The sequence below is a fragment of the Zophobas morio genome, unplaced genomic scaffold, assembly GCF_036711695.1.
Source record: "Zophobas morio isolate AGI-343-1 ecotype UQ-CSIRO unplaced genomic scaffold, CSIRO_AGI_Zmor_V1 ptg000108l, whole genome shotgun sequence".
In the NCBI taxonomy this organism is placed as follows: Eukaryota; Metazoa; Arthropoda; class Insecta; order Coleoptera; family Tenebrionidae; genus Zophobas; species Zophobas morio.
Genome location: NW_026972213.1, coordinates 2,703,984 through 2,723,982, shown reverse-complemented (window position 1 = coordinate 2,723,982; position 19,999 = coordinate 2,703,984). Strand labels below are relative to the sequence as shown.

Genomic DNA, 19,999 nt, shown 5'->3' with positions numbered 1-19,999 from the left:
AATAGACCTTCTTAAAGCCCGGGTTTAGGGTTATCTAAACTTTAAAATTTATTAGAACAATAAATAAAATATAATACAAAGCTTACTTAATTTGCGTTTGTTTCCAATATCGCTCTAAGCTTGGCTCATAGAGATATTACAATTATTGCAATTTTCATCCTAATCAGAATGACTATAGATATGCTCGTATATCAACAACAGGTGTGATCACGTCTCGGGTAATTCCACAATAATTATTAAGAAAATGTCATATTTCTGGTAGGTTGTCTGTCTCTTAATATGAGAAGGAAACCATATAATTATAACTTTAACAGTTCACAGTTCACTGATCTTCATATGTATTAATTTAGTCGTGAATATAAGCTTCTTAAACACTCGTTATGAGCAACACTTTTGCAAAATGTTCGTATGCACGGATCACTGTCATATTATGTCTTTGAAAAACAGAATAAACTGTAGGAGACTTATACCGGTTAATTTTTCAAACTGCAGAGTGCAAATCCGACTAAGTTATACACTAATCATAGTTATACGCATAATAAATAATAATCATCTAGAGTTTCACAATGTAACAATATAATCTTTGAAACAAACAGTTAAATATCGTGTTGTCGGTTCTAGTGCCGATTTTCACAATAACTCCATGTAACCTATTGTTAAATCTAATTGTGTGGTCATGATATAGAGTGATTGCTTGAGAAAAGTTCCATGAAGTGCCGTAATTTTAAAACTTTGGTAAAAGTCAGTTCCTGGTTCTGTAACTTTTTAAATTAAATCACCCAATCCGTCAAATTAAAACTTTGTTTTCATGTAAATGGGTTCGAATTTATCTATCCCATAATAATTGTTGTTTTTGAAAAGCTCACTTGTAAGACAAGTAGTTTAAAATGTGGTTTGTTTTTATTATTCAACAACAATTTTTCTTTTGAATTTTTAATCATTTTCCTTCCTAATAAATGTGTTCCTGACTATGTTGGAAATGTTCGTTACTCTTAAATCTATGGATACATTGGTGTGGAGTCGTTTATTACAAAAAAAAATTTCTATAAATAGATATGATCATTTTCATGATTTTTATAAATTTACTTCGATCGCTATGAGTTTGGGGACCAACGTTTCCAAGAGAATAATAAAATACACATGAAGTTTTCTTTCACGTTATTAGTGTCAGTTTTTGCTTTGAATATACTTAAAATTACCTTACATGAATCATAAATCACGACTTACAAACAATTGTTAGTTATTCCCCCACATAACTGCTGTAAAACAATACGTCAGCTAATGATAAAGTTAAATCAGCATCACTGGAATTTCCAGACTTTCAAGTGGAGTGTTCATAATCTATTATTTGCAGTGAATTATTAATTTTTTGGTCACTATCGTGGCGACTACTAAATGTGCAACGAGGAAACTACAGTAAAAAAAATGTCCCGTGAAGAAATTAAACCACGTATTAAGGAAGTCTTAATGATACACATGGGAGGTACCATTGGAGCCAAAACAAACGAAAATGGTGGTAAGTTTTTCTATAACATTTTTATATACATAAGTACTGGCAGATGGAGTCTTTAAGTTAACTAAATGCTTACTATCAATTGATTTTAGTTATTAAAGGACTGATAAAATACATCTGCCCAAATAATATTCGTACACATTTTGTTGGGATTTTTGAATTAATTTATGCAAGAAGAATGTGCAGAATTTGCTCGTAAATACTCACTTTAATTAACAATAAAGTAAGCTTAGATCACATGATATTATCCATGGTGTCTTTTGCGACTGTTTTTTTTTAACTGATACTATTTTCTTAGAATCAGTTATCGTTAACTGATAAAGCTGCGGATACTTTTTCTAACTATAATGACTGGCAAAAAACACGTTTGCCCTAAAATGTTTTACAAAAACGCTTCAAAAGTTATGAATTTAGCTAGTGATTATTTTTTATTTAAAAAAGTATTCACTGTTGACACAGAGTATACAAAATAGCTAAAAAAGAGACAAATAAATACATTCACTAGTTAAAATATAATTTTAAAGTGGTCTTGCAAAATACACTGCCGGACAAAAAAACCGGACACTTGAAATTTTTGTGATTACCTCCAATTGCTCCAACTTTTGTAAAAAATATTCCAAGAAACAAAATATTATGTATTCATTAACAGAAAACATAACTTTATTCTAAAACATGTGGAAACAGAAGTAAATTAAAAAACGTTATAACAAGAAACATTAGAGTAAAGTTCAAGTGTCCGTTTTTTTTTTGTCTGGCAGTGTATTTCACGGTAGGCGATTTTCTTTACGGGTCAGTGTATTTAGGCAGTGTTCATGTTCAGTTAGATTTTAACAACAAGAATCATGTTCTTTTTAGTAATATTTTAAAAATTTGCTAAGTAAAAATTCGGTGACAGCTCGATCAGATGGGATTTCCAGTTTCTTTTTAAGTGATTGTGCATATGTTTGAGTCAAAGTGTTCATTTCGTCAATGTATGCATTGGCTAATTTGCTCAGTAAATGTGTTCAGAATGGACAATATGTAAACTTTACCTAATCAACGTATAAATTGACGATTCCCGCTCAGTCAAAGTGTGCATCACCAAAGAACACATGCTGACAGAATCCCACATCTATTGATGTTTTAGCGGCACTTATTATTTATTATTATTATGTAGGGTGTAGGATTTAGTGTAATTTACCTAAAATGGACCAAAACGAAATATGTAAAAACAACGGACAGACGGCAGACAAATAGTCGGAAACGAGAGATCCAATTTTTAGTATAGTTATGAAACGTCTAGAACACATGAAAGTAGCCAGGCACTCGATGGCCTCGATTATAGTACTTTCTCAGCTTACGATCGGGAACTAATAAGGAGCGGCTGATAGTTATAATACTAAGGGCCGATTGCATAAACGCAAATCAAATTTAATCTCTGATTAAGAACAATTGTAACTATGAAAATAACAATCGTTACTATGGAGTTAATCAGAGATTAAATTTGATTTGCGTTTATGCAACCGGCCCTAAGTATCAGAGATCAATTTCTCCGTTATGTAATATTGCAACAATATTTTAATGTCTTCTACACACGCAAATCTATGGATCCATTAAACACATAATCTTCCCTAACCACCACAGTTTCATTGAAATAAAAAGGACAATCCCAAATTGAGCGTATTTTATGCAATATTCTTCTGAAATAGTTGATAGTTCTGGTTAAGTAGATATAATATAATATACTAAAAGCTTTTGACCATATACACTTCTGGCACGAAAAACGGACCACTCTAATTTTTTTTAGAGGAAAGAACCATAAATACGTAAAATAAAGTTGGATTTCGGCTGCAATACTTTGAGGTTATGCAAAATCTATAGTAATATTTTTGTCTAAAAGAACTAAAAATAGATTTTAATAGAAAATCATAAAAATTCAACACACAAAGCTGAAAAAAAGTTAAAAAAAAATGCAAAAACAATGAGCATCAACACACTGTTTAAGGACGTCAATAAGATGTGTTTCACCCAGGAGCCTGTAAGATTGTTACCATTTTCGTGGGCAACCCACGAATTAAATTGTCTATTTATTCTTGTTGGAAGTACTGTATTCAGAAAAATATTAGGTGGTCCGTTTTTCGTGCTAGTGAATGTAAATCATTCCCTTCTTCTCAAAATGTCTAGGACATTTGGTTTTTCTGAATGCATCTTATTAGTGCATTCTTTTTTATCTAAACCTAATTAGTTTGTTCGATATCATAATTTCGCTTCCGATTGGTTTACACCAGTCTCAAGCGTACCTCAGGAGTCTAGTCTAAAACCAATGGTGTTGTTATTATTTTTGTTAATGATTTGCCGGAAGTATTAAAGTGCACAGAATATGGTGGCGACCATTAATTTTATGATGAAATTAGAGGTATTCATATTTACGAAGCACCACAAATTTGGCTCGGTCGTCTGGTTGAACGGTGTCTGAAAAACAGACTTTCTTTAAATATATTAAAATGTTGTGTATTGTCTTCTATTGGAAAAGTACTTCGGATTCTGTATTCTTGCCATACAAGAGGAATTATATTAAATCGAATTACGGATATTAAAGATTTAGGCACAGTTTTTGACAGCACACTCTCGTTTGTCTCATATTAATATTAATAATATCATTAGTAAATCTCTTAGAATTTTTGGTCTCATTTACAAAAACACCAAAGTATTTGCTAATATAAAATCAACTATTAGCCTGGAGGACGATTTTGGGCTATACTAATTTACTCGTTTTCAACATAAACTTTTGAAGTTCACCATATGTCTCATAATACATGGAATCTATTTTTATTGCTCGGTGCGCTATAATGTTTATAATATTTATTTCCCAAACACCGATACCACACAAAATATTTGTCGACGCCTTTCGCCAATCATGATGGCATTATCTGAAAACTAAAGTTAAAATTTTTCTAGGTAATGCTATATCTCCGCTATTAACAGACCTAAAATTTTAAATATATATTGTTCACAACTTTCTTTATATAACGCAAGGGCAATTTCGTTAAAAACTGTTTGGGATCATATTTTTCTTTTAATTTTAGTGAAATTTTTGCATAACGTATTTTTAAAAATCAATATCTTAATTAATAAAGGAAATTTCAGAACACGGTTTTCAACACTGTTTTCAGCTTACAAAACTTCAGAAATCATACCCGATATATCGTCGATTTGTTGTGTTAGAAATGATGGACAGTAACAAAAAGCTTGTGTCATAGATGTTGCTAACTTTTATTTTTACTATTTTATTGTTTTTGCGTTTGAACATTTAATCTAAGTTAGTCTACTGATTGTGGTTGCAAATAAAGCATGTTTTAAAGTTTTTGTTGAACCTAAAATTACAGTAATTAATCTAAACTATATAGCCAAAATGTCATAGTAATGAATTTTATTTGATTGACACGAGTTATGGCTAGTACTATGTTATCACAAATCATTAATCCTTTTTTTATTTTTATTTCAATACCATAAGGTGTTACAAAAAGAATAAAGAATGCTTTAGATACAGATTTTTATTCGTTATCTAGAGCTTGGTGGTCGAAATTTATTTATCCCCCCTACCAGCGAGCAGTGCAGGCCGACCGCAACCTTGGTTTGTCCGCTGCTCGCTTTCTAATTGGTATTATTTTTGATAATTTACACAAACAGTTTTATTTTCAACGAGACCAACACTTGAAAATTATTAAAATTATCATTATTATTTATATTATGTCATGAATATGGATTTTAAAATCATTAACTGACGTTCAGTTAACATTATTTTTCTCATAATTTTCTTTACGACACGTAACATCGGCTGCGAGCCACTGGTCTGCAGTGGAAGGAGTTAATACGAAGCGCGTAAATTTCAACCGTCGAGCTCTATTTATAACTTTTGTTTTTAACGTGTTGGCATAAATTAATCAGGGGAGCAATATTTTCAAATTTCTGTTTTTACATGTAAAATCCCTATGTTTCAAAAAACGATTCTACACCCGTTATATCGGATGCTGCTCTAAGCTATAACACTATAAAGACCATCTAGTGGGGCATTGGCGAATCCTCCAAAAAGATTATAAACAAATTTTAATGTGTGAAAAGGCTATTATCGGACTACTCGACCACAAACTATATATTCCTGACGATAAATATTATATTAATTCGGAGAAAGTTTTCTAGAATCAGAAAACCAAACACTATTTTGGCATAAAATTATTTAATGTACTCTTGAGCTTATGAAAAATTGGATATCTACTTATCTTATCTAAATAAAACAAGATTTCATACAAAATACCTAGAAACTAAGTACGCATAACTTATAAAATCAACTTTATACAAGGAAAATGGAATTTCATCACTTTTTTTGCGATCCACTTGAGGTTTTGTTAATGGTTAGGGACTTTACCCCGTTGGCTAGCCTTGTGGTTACTATTTTCTTGAGATAATAACTAACAAAAACAAAGCTTTTTACTTTACTACTTTTTAGTACGCATGTTTTATAGGTACATAAAATTGTTTTAACACGCGAATTTTAAGACAACTCTTTTTCGTATGGTATTTTTTGTACTTTCATACTTAAGTTTTTAAGTGTTTTACTGAAATTATTATGAAACTACATTTTGTTAAGGTTCCTGATGCGTATTTAATCTATAAACACTAATATACTTTTTATATTAGTCTTTGCGTCTGGAGCATCACCGATAAGTTTCCAATGTTTCTTTATTCCGTGCAAATAAATTGTTTGATATCTTAAGGCTGGCGTCCGGTTCGGTTTAGCCCTATACTAAATACATTGAAAATATCGTCGCGGTTTTCGGAGTTGCATTTTAAAAATACGAGATACCTATATCGCTTTAAAAAAAATATATTTCGAATTAACAAACTTCAGTCCAGGGGACCTCCATATTTATATTCATATCTAGTATGCAGTTTTTACAAAAAAAAAATTATAAAGTTGAACAACTTTTACATCACATTTTAACCGGCACATTGATGCATTTTTTGACGAAGTGCTGAAGTTGTTTGCATTCTGAGATAGGAGGTCCCCTGGGGAAAAGTGTCAGCTTTCTTTTGATACCATTTATAATCCTAAAAAATCCACGACTGAGGTAAATAACTCGCGAAAAGTCAGAATCTATTGAAACGAGAAATCGGCATTAAACGAGCTGTGATGCGGTAGCAGAATGCAGGTTTACTTAGATTCTGACTTGATTGCAGATTTCAGTATACAGGGTGACTGCGAAATAAGTGCAAATATTTTAACCACGGCATCCCCCACCCTAGTAGAGCCGAAATATAGAAAAAATAAATTAAAAATCGAATGGGGCAAAACCCCCATGAACCACCCTCGATACGAAGGCACTGAGCCACCTTGTAAACAGAGTTGGAAAAACGTTCGAATAAAAACGACCTAAACACTTTCAGTTTCAATTAAAAGTAAAACCGACTTTTTGCTGCTTATCATTCGTTCATTCATTTACTCATTCATCGTTAAAGGTCAGTGTGAAAGTTTTTTGGTAATTTTGATTCTGACGGATGTTTGGTCCTTGTCACAACGATTTTAGATTGTTTATTGGAACAGAAATAAGAGGAACTTAGAATGCTACTACCTTTTTACAAGAAATGTTGAAAATGTTGTCCTTGACTAGCAATACAGGCGTCAGAGCGTCGCAAGACGTTTGTTGATAGGTAAAAAAACACCGGAGTAGCGGCTGCCACTTCCACTTGTTGAAGCTCTTCGATAATTTCTGGACACTGTTGATTTCCACAAACAAACTGTTTCATCCAACCGATACACATTTATCGAAAACCGTCTCTTGCAATCGTACTTGTTGACGACTATGTGGAGTTTGATCGGATAAAAAGTGAGTTACACAACGTGGACAATCAGCGGGCTCCAAACTCTGTACTTTGTCAACATGGTATGGATGTGGCCGTATTCTTTTAATGTAGGATGCACTACAAGCTGGGAAAATCCAACTTCTTCTTTCTGTCCTATCACGGCCACGATCGTGAGTTTGAAGTTGAAGGTACCATGATCTCGGAGTTGCTGTACCACTGATGCAAATTTTCGCGCACACCAATTACCCATATCGACACAATCTGCATGGGAAAACTCCACCATAAACCGATTTCACGGACCGCTCGATGCTAACTGACCCTTTTCGTGTTTTTCACGTTGCGATTAAAAAAGTGCATGATAAAGTCACTTTTTTGGTTCTTAGTCCGACTGGCTCTGTTCCATTCATTGTAGTAATTATGTAGGTCACAAAACAGTCCAGCGGCGCGTACAACAATTTACATTTAATTTCAAATAATTTTTTCTAGACACTGCTACTACCTAGGACTTTGAATTTTACCCAGTGACATAATCATATTGTGAGCTATTTCCCATTTTTTTTTGCATGTATTTCGCAATCACCTTGTATTTAAAATGAAATTCCGGAAACTACGACGATGTTTTCAATGTATTTAGTATTGGGTGAAACCGAACCAGACACCAGCAGGAAGTCTTTATTATCTTCAAGAATCTACTATTTAAATTCATAATTAAGAAGGCATTTTCAGTTTACGTTCCAGTTGCTGGTCGATTTTTAACCAAACTGAAGAGCATCCCAATATTGCATGATCCCGATTTGCTGAAAAAGTGTTGCCCTGACAACGAAAGTACTGCCCAGCTCGTTTTACCGTGAATATACATATAACAGCAAACACACTATGTATTTGCAATATTGTTGCTTATATTTTAGGCAAATGGGAAATACAATTGTCAAATATAAGTTTCAAGAAGAAGAGATTCTTTTAGATTCCAGCAACATGGGTCCCGACGACTGGATCAAAATAGCAACCTTTATTTTTGTAAACATCTGTTAAATAGTGTTATTAGTTTCTCGTGACTTCTGTTTAAGGAAAATGACGACGACAATATCGATGCTTTTGTCATCCTTAATGGAACAGATACTATGGCACTTACTGCGTCGGCGCTATCATTTATGATCGAAGGTCTTCGAAAACCGGTTATAATAACAGGGTCTCAAGTAAGTTTTTCAGCTATTATTATTTCTTTCTGTAAACAAAAAGGTTTCAGTTTTTATTTGTAATTATTAATTAATGTAAATAGTTTGATTAAATATAGGAGCTGTGTTTCATATCCACTATCTCATAAGTGAATTTCACTCAACTATTTCTTTCTATGGAGTTAGTAACAAATATTCCTCTTTTTTAGTGTTATGTACAATTTCTGTGTTACATTTGCAGCATGTATATTTCAATACTGGTATGACGAGTCTTTTTGAAGTTAACCTCACTATGAATGAAAGATTCTTTGTATTTATTTATCAATTTGGTTGCAGATTTCTATTTTCGATGCACGCAGCGATGCAATTAATAATGTACTGTCGTCTTTACTCCTTAGCGCTTGTTATGCGATTCCGGAAGTTTGCATTTTTTTTGGTAATAAGTTGCTAAGGGCCAACCGCTCTACCAAGGTATATCTCAATGAACTCAATGCATTTCAATCCCCAAATTATGGTGTTCTGGCCGAAATTGGGGTAGACATAAAAGGTACACTTTGTGTGCGCTACAGCAGATTTCAAAACTGTTACTTCTTTTTGTAGTGTATTCTACGCGTCTAATGAAACCAATGGCAGAAAAGTTCGCAATAAATACAAATCTATGCCGTGATGTAGGAATTTTGCGTATCTATCCCACACTCACTCCGGATATAGTAAATTAGTTAGTTCTTCTAAAAAGTCATTTACGAAAAATTGCTTTCAGCTCCAAAATGTTGTAAAATCCCTGAAAGGTCTTGTACTACAAACTTATGGTGCTGGAAACTTTCCGTCCAATCAAAAAGAGTTGCTAAAAATTCTAAAAGAAGCTGTCGATAGAGAAGTTTTAATAATAAATACAACACTCTGTCTTCAAGGAACGGTTGTTGGAACCTATGAAACCGGACAAGTAATTTCATATGAACTAACAAAAATTGGAATTTTTAACAATGGAAGTCTTCCAGGTTTTGGATGACGTTGGCATTATTTCAGGCTATGACATGACCGTGGAAGCTGCCTACACAAAATTATGCGTTGTTTTGGGTTATCCTGATCTATCCTATAACGAACGAGTACAGGTTTGTTTAAAAATGACTAACTGAAACAAGTTGTGTTTTTTTTTTGTTGTAGCTTATGGAAAAAAACATCCGTGGAGAACTTACTCGTGTTGACAATAATAATAATATTAATAATTTCAATCATGGGAAATGAGTGACTTCCCACGCAAAGTGTACAATATAATACTTATTATTTTAGATGCAAACAGATAAAAACATAATAAACATATCATTATAATGTAATTAAGTGCTTAATTAATTTTACCTGTGCAATATTGTAATCTATTAATAAATAATTATTTTCTGTTTTTGATTGATGCGTAAATCAAACCGTTTTCTTTAATTCCATTTCGATTTGATAACTAATAGCAATGTATGATTCTGTTTTGAACTTAATGTCTTCTATTTTCATTATATTCTTTATCAGCAGTTATTGATATTTTGACAGCTGTATTCTCATGGCAATCAAACATTTCTTTTTAGTAGATATAAAATTTGACAACGAATCGTAGAGATCTAGAAGTGCACTCATGCAGATATTTATATAATTTCTACTGTGAAGAATCTATCCATTAAGGTTAACCTATAGCTCCTAGAAAACATATAGTATCGCCACCGTGGAGCAAACCTGGCGTAAACTTAACAAAAACAAAAAAATTACTGATCCCATTTGACAGAACGGGAAATTTAAAATAGTTTTATGTTGGATTTAACGTTTGTAGTTTATACACAAAATTTGGATTTTTAATTTGAATAAAATTCAAAAATGTGTTGATTAGATAAATATTAATAAAATATAAAATTTAATCAAAAAAACTGAGGAGTATTTAATAATTATTATTAGTCAACTCTCTGCGGACAAAATTTGGTTCCAAACCAGGGGAATTTTTTTGCGTTACCAACTGCATCTGCTCCACTCGTACAACAATGAATGACGTTACTATGTATTTCTAGGGACTATAGGTTAACCATACTGTACTGTTAAAAAAGCTGTGTCTTTGGCTTCAAAGCGAGTGATCAGTTTTTTAAGAGTATCATTAGATATGACTGACTAACTCTGTAAATTAAGTATATCGTAATTTTTTGACAAACTGAAATAAGCGTAGGCCTTGACAGTGGCAGAAAGACTTTTCACAAGAGAACTGATTTTTTTAGTATATTGAACAAAGCAGGCTATCTATGTGTAGATGCAGAAAAGCACCTATAACTTTTCCGCACAATATCAAAAAACTCTATGGCATATGAACCAATCAAATTTACTTTTTTTATACGTGCTTATAAACCACTATAGACATGTTAAGCGGAAATAACAAAGAAGGTAAGATTTGGATGAATATGATCCAACCTATTTCTCTTTTTCTGGAACCTTTGCAACATTTACAATCGTCAGTTGCGTTCCTTCTGAATGGGTAACTTCACTATAGACTTTTTGATTAAAAACTGGTCCAAAGAGTTATTATGTTTTTTTCTTTCACATTTAAGATAGCATATATTCAGCAAAATTTTGAGGTGACGTCATCAATTTTTTAGGGGGGGGAGGAGTAAATACATTTTGACTAAAAATTTATCATGACTATGATAACTTTAAAACATCTCCAAGATTTCAAAGCATTCGGTCTTGTAGTCCCTGATTAAATCAATAGAATAAATTCGCGCATTCATTAATTTTTTTGAGTCACTCTGTATATGCAAATCCACAAAATGTGAATGGAATGATAAATGACAACTACAGGCTCATCATATTTTGCACATTTAAGATACGATTTAGTCAGCAAAATTTTGGGGTGACGTCATCAATTTTTTAGGAGGAATGAGTAAATCCATTTTGATCAAAAATTTACCATGCTTATGATAACTTTAAAACATTTTCAAGATTTCAAAGCATTTGGTTTTTGTAGTTTCTGATTTAATCAATAAAATACATTGACGCATTCATTAATTTTTTTGAGTCACCCTGTATATGCAAATCCAAAACATATGAATGGAAAGATAAATCACAAGTACAGACTCATCATATACTGTACATTTTAGATAACATTTATTTGGCATACTTTTGAGCTGACGTCATAAATTTTTTGGAGGGGATAAGTAAATATATTGTGATCAAAATTTTATCGTGCTTATCATAACTGTAAAAAGATTTCAAAGCATTCGGTTTTGTAGATTCCAAATTAAATGTCAAAATGTTGTTTCGTAATCTTGATTATTTTCCAAAAATCTTGACGTTTCCGGTAAAATCTCAATTTGGAATCATAAACTACATGTGTAAGGCTATGTTATTTCATACAATTTAAAACCCAATTACTATGTACAATTTTGAAGTGACGTTATCACATTAGTGGTGGGGATGATTAGACAAATTTTGGTTAGCGTTTTACCATCTCCATGATATACCTAATATAAATACAAAATTTGACAACAATCGGCCCAGTACTTTCGGAGATTATCTGTCTAATAAAAATCCGGGACGGCAGACAGACGGACAGACATATATATATATATATATATATACACACATACATCGCGAATCCGTTATTTATTCTCCCAAATAATAAGTTTTTAGAAGAATGCGAAAGCATGAAAATTCACCGAATTATAAAAAATGCCAAATATGTAATAATACCTAAAGGATGATCTGCAACAGGATAAATTTAAAAAAATTGGTCGAAAGTTATTTCGACAAGACTTCCCTCACCCCCGAAGTGCAGTGCCAAAAATCGCGCTTTTTTGAAAAATTAAAAAACTGATTATGCTATTTTATAAAATTTATGATAAACATTTTTGAGATGTCATGACGTTGACAGGGAGATTGGGTAAATTTCGTTAGCGTTTTACCATCTACACCGTGTTCCTAACATACATATAAAATACAATCGGTCCGGTAGTTTTGGAGATTATCAATAGTAATACCATGAGTAGGATGAATATTTGTGACTATTTCATGCATATCGGTTAAGAACCAATCTGATTGGTATGTAGCGTGGGTTTTTCGCGGCAAGCCACAGTAGCTCGCATCCCCATTGGGTCAAAAAACGGCGTTTTCAACCTAGCAAACCATAGTTACGATCATGTAAACAAATTAATTTTTTGACATTATTAAAAAATGGGGTCATTTGCCAGCAATTCTTTCGTAGAAAGTAAATTAAAAATACAGAAGAAAATTGTTTATACATAATTATTATTGTGCTTTAGTACTAACTGCATGGAATAGTCTTGCAAAATACAATTCGTAGGATGGATATTTTTATAATTCAGACTTTTATTAGTTAAACTCAATTTGTATTGCGCTCAGGAAATACCACTCGTTGCTGCGCAACTCGTGATATTTCCATCGCAACACAAAATTCGTTTAGCTAATAATAAATCGTCTGAATTATCAATCGTAAAACCATGAGTAGGATGAATATTTGTGATAATTCAGACGATTTATTAGCTACAGATTGGTTCTTAACCGATATACATCGAATAGTCTGCCTAATAAAAATCTGAACAGACGGCACACAGACTGAGCCAGAAGACCTAATTTTTCATACGCTATGGATCATGAAATGTTGAGAAAACATAAAAGTAGCCAGTCGCCCACCGATCGACTCGATTACAATACTTTCTTTACTTACGCTCAGGAAGTAAAAATAAAATTCACAAAATTAAATTTTATAATTTTTCGAAACACAAAATATTTGTAGACACGTTTCGCCAACCACGTTAGGATTATCTAGACAAAGCTAAACTCTGTATTTGTTCGACTGTATTTGTGTATAAGTAACCCTAGACCTCATTTCTGTTCAACATTCAGTGATGTAACACACTTTACTTCGCTACAGCATTCACATCACGTTCGTTTATATATTTGGACGAATTGTTTATATATACTGATGTTACACGTCATTCTTGTAACGTTTCCGGGAGAGACTTTTTTATGCATTCATTAATTAATCATACTTTAGTTTTGTTTAATATATCCAGTGCATTGATTAATGTAACCTACCAACAATAAGGGAAAAATACGAATGCGTTGTAAACCTCAAAAACAAATTTTGGATAGCGTTTTACCATCAACATGATATTCCTAATACAAATACAAAATTTAACAACAATTGGCCCTGAACTTTTGGAGATTATCACTTTTAAGTCAATTGATAAAGAAGTAACTAACAACTAAAGTGGAATCCTTTTCGGTCATAATTCGACGGGCAAGTTGATTTGAAGCAGTAGGAATACGTAGAGGAAAAGTATAGAATTTTGGAGTTCTACTTAAAACTTTTTCTTGCGATTTTGCTTTGTTCATTCTCCTTTTTTCTTCACTCAATCGTTTTCGTTACTCATATTTTTATTTAATTACATTTCCAACATAAAATTCTTTTTCTTGATAACTAATATAAACTTGACTTCTACACATTATTGCAAGACAAAAATACCCCGGAAACATAAACATCAACGTCAACACGTGTAAAACCGTTACCAAAAATTGTATGCAGGTGCACCCTGAACTTCCCAAAGGAAAATGTATTAACAACAATATTTAAAGACTTGCCTTAGATTTGTACTGCAGGTACACTTTGAAGTTAACAGTGGAACACTATCCATAATTTAGCTACCCTCAAAATTTTCCACTGTGAGCCCCTTATATTAATCAAAAACTGGCAACGGGTAAATTCCCGAAATATACATCAGCGGAAACGTGGTGGGGACGTAAATAAAAGTATGAATCGTGCTTTTATCAGCGTGAATAGCTGATATAAAACATATTGCATCAGGTTTTTCCGAAGGTTTGTTAAGTGCAACTGTGCAATATGTCCAACGTCGACAAAAACTGTAAGTAGGTACTTTTACAAAAAATGATGTTAATACGGGGCGGATGTAACTTGTTGAAGTAGTTGGAGGAATATTTAGATCGGCGCCCATGAAAGGCCGAAGTCAATAACTATTGTTTATTCATTTCTCTTATATTATCACTTAGATTAATAAAACTTGGTGTTCAAAATCACTGGGACTAACGGAAATTTTTGATTTCCAGATGTCCTGGGTTTCAGACTACGTAAATCAACCTCTGTTTAAATGCACTCTTTACCTGCGTTTTAAGAATTTAGTTGTACCTTAAACGACCTGTGTCTTAAGAACTTATTTGTATCTTAAACATGTTTTACCTGGGTTATTTTACAACTACTAATTTTTAAATTTTGATGAAGTACCTACTTACTAGGGATTATGAACAAAACAAAAAAACATTAACTTATTTTTATTATTTTTGATTACAATTTTACTACCTACCGGTACAATAACCGTTCATACATGTAAAATTATGTTCTGTATAAAGACAATCGGCACATAAGAAACACGAAATTAGAGATTCATCAGAGTAACCCTATCGCCTCCCCTAATAATGCAAACACAACGAAAATTTAATGAAAAAGTAACATCATTTCAATTATATTAATAATCTGAGGATTTTAATTAACATGGTTAAAGATATAACAGTGTGGACTTTTTTGATGGTAACATACACAAAACGACTGGTAAATTTATTCCTTCAACTTAAATTTATTCAGAAAGAAGATGTTAGCCCATAACAATTTTGCAATATTTTCACCACAGAAAGCTCATGTGCATTTCATTGTTTACAGGGGGAAAAACTAATTTGTAACGTTGTCTGCAAAATTATAGAGCATCTTACAGCTACTAATTTAGTTGGTAGTTATCAATTTAAATCGATCTAAAATGGCGCCAAAGTACCAAAAACCATTAGCAAGGGTTCCTAGTGAACAACAGAAATAAATACGTAAATGATAAAAATTGATGCGAAGAAGTTAATACTTTAAACGTGGCTCCTAAAATCTTAAGAAGGTCTTTTTGCATGTTTGTTGACTTCGTTCGAACACCACTTGCAAACATGATACTTATTAATTTTCTAAAAACATTTGCTAAAAGTTAAATGTGAACCCGTTGTATGCAAAATTTACTAAATATATATAAGTATTTGCGCAAATGAGATGGCTACATTGTACTTATACATCACGTTTTATTTTTTCAAAGAGTACCAAGGAAATAATACGATAAATAACACACCCAGCACAACAAGAAGTGTTTGTAATGTCAGTACATTGTGCTTCAGTGAACACTGTAGATTCTTATTAGATGAGACAGACAATGTTATCGTAAGTCATAAGAACACAACGTATTCATGGAATAGTCGTCAATCTTATTGATTCAACAATGTTGTTCAAAAATGTTCTGGATTTTCAAAATTTTTCCACTGGAATTCATTGTGAAATTTCAAGTATTTCATTCCTCATTTAAATTTCAATTAGCGACACTTTTCATTATTATCTATCCTAGACTGTACATACACGTAAACGTAAAAATTAGGAGTGACTTTATACTAGACTATAGACTACTATAGACTTTAAGTTTATACTTTACCGTAAAGGTCAACAAAAGAAAATCTCTGTCTGAATTGTTTTTAAATTACAGACTTCATCCTTTTGTTACTTTTATGAGATCGCATCATCAAGTTTGTTTATGATTTGGAATGGCTCTCTATTAAGTATTGTTACGAAATAAACCCATACGTTGCCCCGGTACGACGCCTATGGGTTCTAGTATGTACGGCCATGATGACTCATCGACGATGACGCGGCCGGATGGCGTTGGCTACAGAAAAGCCTCGAAGCGGAACTCGCGATTAGTATTCCAGAAGGACCCCGATCGCCGCACATCTAGAAGGAACTATGGGTTTAAATAAAGGCCACCTTCGGAAACGATTATTATTCAGTTGACTCAGTCAGCGAGGGGTCTAGTGAACGAATTCAGTCAAGTTGCGCCGGAATTACTTTGTACATAATATGAAGAAATAGAATTGTTGAGGTTTACCCACTCCGACTTTAAGAAACCTGCCACCGTAACAGTATGTTTTTACATACACACGATATGATCATAAACGAGCAAACAAACATTCAAAATATCAATACATCTGGTGCATTAGGCAAAATATTTAATCTTATTAAGCAATAATAGATAACTGATTATCCTATAAAAAGTTTGATTAGCTAGAATTATGTTGTGATTATTTAATCTATTATGGATATGATATTAATTCAACACACTTAACTAAACTGATCAATATTGTCAAATTGCTCATAAAATTAAAATAAGCCGTACGAACCTCGACTGACCAGCAATATCTATATAAATTGGAAACATTGGAGCAAAAAATTTATTGTGTTGTATTTGAATTTGGCGTTGAATGTAAAATTACTAGGTTCTGGGAAATTTACCTACGTTGCTAAATATCTAAGAAATAGTATAATATAAAAAAAAATATAAATCTCAAAAATTAGATCTTGTCAAAAAGTAAAGAGGCGTTGCTAGTTTTAGTTCTGTTCAAAATTCAATCATTGTTTTCTGGAAGCTAAAAGAAGTTTTTTAATTTTAAACTTTAAACAAATATTACGATTAAATATATTTTTAACTAATGTAATGAAGTAATTGTGCAAAATGATTGCAGGTCTTTACACCTCCGAAAAATCTGGTAATGACGAAACCGGCGTAGGAACAAAAGAGAAACCTTTCAAAACACTTATTTGTGCTATACAGCATATCGGTACAGAATCTTTTCCGACCATTTACGTACACGGAAAAGAAGGTGAAAGATACGAACTCGCTTCAAAATCGCAGCTGAAAAAGATTCAGAAAGTTTGGATAAAAGAAACCCATAAACAAGCCGATATCTCAAAACAAGAGGAAGACGATGCAGCCAAACGCACAAAGAATCTAGAAGAGGCTAAAAAGATTGTTATTGCAGAGGATAATTCGTTACCAGAAGCCAAACGGATCAAAATATGCCAAGGTAAGATGACAATTTTAGCTAATACCAAACTCAACGACTGTTTCTTGCAGGAAAAGAGTACAGAAATCAAAGAGTGAAGATTTATGGTTGGGTTCACCGGCTTCGCAGACAAGGAAAAAATTTGATGTTCGTAACGTTAAGAGACGGCACAGGTTTTGTACAAAGCGTACTGACTGATGTCCTTTGTCAAACGTACAACGCTGTTGTACTGTCGACAGAATCCACGATTTTGTTATATGGGACACTTAAAGAAGTACCAGAAGGAAAAACTGTAATTTCTAAATTTAGCGTGGGTTTTTGTATAAAATTGCAATTGGAATTTCAGGCTCCGGGTGGTCATGAATTAATTGTCGATTATTGGCAGCTGATAGGATTGGCACCACCTGGTGGTGCTGATTCTATATTAAATGAACAAGCATTACCAGATGTTCAAGCTGAAAACAGACATATTATGATACGTGGCGAAAACACATCTAAGGTTCTGAGAATGAGATCAGTTCTTCTGCAAGCATTTAGGTAAAGAAATAGTCAAGTTGTGAATTTTGATTTTTAATTAGCTAAATATTTTTAGGGATCATTATTTAGATCGCGGTTATTGTGAAGTAACACCGCCTTCCATTGTTCAAACTCAGTGTGAAGGAGGCTCGACTTTGTTTAAACTGGATTACTTCGGGTAATGCAGTTATTTAAACCTTGCTATATGTACATTTTCATATTTCTTACAGCGAAGAGGCGTACTTAACCCAAAGTTCTCAACTTTATTTAGAGACTTGTCTGCCATCTATGGGTGACGTGTTTTGTGTAGCTGAAAGTTTCAGAGCTGAACAAAGCAGAACTAGAAGACACCTCGCTGAGTGAGTTTAGGTTTACTTCGATATAAAAAATTATTATCAACTAACGTTGTAGATATACGCATGTTGAAGCTGAATGCCCGTTCATTACATACGAAGATCTACTAGATCGTCTAGAAGACCTCATTTGTGACGTTGTAGATCGCGTTTTAAAGTCACCCTATGCAGACATTGTGTACGAACTCAACCCGAACTTTCAAGTCCCCAAAAAACCATTTCTAAGAATGAACTACCCCGAGGCCATTGAGTATTTAAAAAAGAACAATATTACTAAAGAAGATGGTTCATTTTATGAATTTGGAGAGGTGAGCGTTTTTCTTACTATATAATTTTTATTAACAAAATGTATAGGATATTCCAGAAATGCCCGAACGTAAAATGACCGACCAGATCAACAAACCAATCATGCTGTGCCGCTTTCCAGCCAATATTAAGTCTTTCTACATGTCTAAATGTCCGGAAGATTCACGTTTGACTGAAAGTGTTGACGTGTTGTTACCCAATGTTGGTGAAATTGTTGGCGGATCCATGAGAATCCACGATTTGAATGAATTGTTGGAAGCGTATCAGAGGGAAGATATTGACCCTACGCCATACTTTTGGTACACAGATCAAAGAAAATATGGAACTTGTCAACATGGCGGTTACGGACTTGGATTAGAAAGATTTCTTTGTTGGTTGTTGAACAGGTATCACATTCGCGAGGTTTGCTTGTATCCCCGTTATTTGCGCCACTGCAAACCTTAATAAATATAACGTACTCAACTGTATTCATGCTAAATGATAACCTATTAAATCATAAGTGTCATTACTATAAAATTAGTAAATAGGTGTGTTATCAGGGCAATCAAAAGAAGCTATGCATGTAAATCACAATATTTTAATAAATAAAAAATAAGAAACAAGAGTTTTTGTTAATATATAAATATGCATATACAAAGTCGAGTGGAACCTTTCTTTTAAGTGTACAGTCAGTCAACTAAATATTTCCCCGACTTAAAGAGTTATTTGAAATTTAGCTAAATAGCGCTTCAACAATTTAATTTAAAAAAGATTTCTGCAAACAGCTGCATTGACATTAACCAGGAAGGAGATTTTATGTTACACACCTCTACACTTTCTCTAAATGTTATCTCGAAATTAAGCGAAAATTTTTCAAAACTGAAATGGGTCTTTCACTGAAAATATACAGGATTAATCACAAGAAGCTCCACCCCTAAAAAATTCAAGGTACAGCCAGAAATACATTTCAAAAGCATCTTTGATATTTCACTGTTTTACAACATTAAAAAAAAAATTAAAACATAGTTATCTGACGAGCGAGGAGCGTCTTTAATTTTTAAGGCTAATAGCAAATCTGGGGACTATCATCATAACATGAACTAGGAAAATTTTGAAAAATGGTTCAAAGAACAGTTGATATCAAGTTTGGGGGAACCTTCTCTTATTGTGATAGATAACGCAAGTTATCATAGTAGACTTGAGGTGTCAATTTAGTCTTCATAGTTATTTATATTGCGACGAAATTCGGACGGTCCGGAATCTCGCCGCTAACGTGTAGTGGCGGCGTATTCTCCAATTGTTATCATTTTTCCAGGATATCGTAAAACTTATCCTCTCTTTTTCCACCACCGACACTTTGCGTTATGCTGTGAGAAACAAAAACAACAGAACGCTATTTC

At 32.9% G+C, this 19,999-nt stretch overlaps 2 protein-coding genes across 4 annotated transcripts in view; one reads left to right on the top strand and one right to left on the bottom strand.

Moving 5' to 3' along the window:
* The window catches only part of LOC135144785 (protein prickle-like), an 889,236-nt gene that overhangs the window by 471,803 nt on the left and 397,434 nt on the right, over positions 1–19,999 (bottom strand). The window lies entirely within an intron of this gene.
* Positions 1,356–19,222, top strand: LOC135144623 (asparagine--tRNA ligase, cytoplasmic-like). Of its 2 annotated transcripts, none has more exons than XM_064076661.1 (8): positions 1,356–1,516; positions 17,125–17,466; positions 17,517–17,737; positions 17,792–17,982; positions 18,038–18,139; positions 18,192–18,320; positions 18,373–18,622; positions 18,669–19,222. In XM_064076661.1, exons 1-8 carry the CDS (start codon positions 1,396–1,398, stop codon positions 19,062–19,064), a joined length of 1,752 nt encoding a protein of 583 aa, XP_063932731.1. In that variant the 5' UTR covers positions 1,356–1,395; the 3' UTR covers positions 19,065–19,222. The 2 variants fall into 2 exon arrangements, with proteins under 2 accessions (XP_063932731.1, XP_063932732.1); XM_064076662.1 differs by lacking the exon at positions 1,356–1,516 and adding an exon at positions 14,331–14,435.

Excerpts from the sequence above, each read along its gene's own strand:
- LOC135144623 (XM_064076661.1), top strand. The coding sequence starts at position 1,396 with ATGTGCAACGAGGAAACTACAGTAAAAAAAATGTCCCGTGAAGAAATT. Across the intron at positions 1,517-17,124 it reads CAAAACAAACGAAAATGGTG|GTCTTTACACCTCCGAAAAA; the intron begins GTAAGTTTTTCT and ends AAATGATTGCAG. Across the intron at positions 18,321-18,372 it reads ACTAGAAGACACCTCGCTGA|ATATACGCATGTTGAAGCTG; the intron begins GTGAGTTTAGGT and ends CTAACGTTGTAG.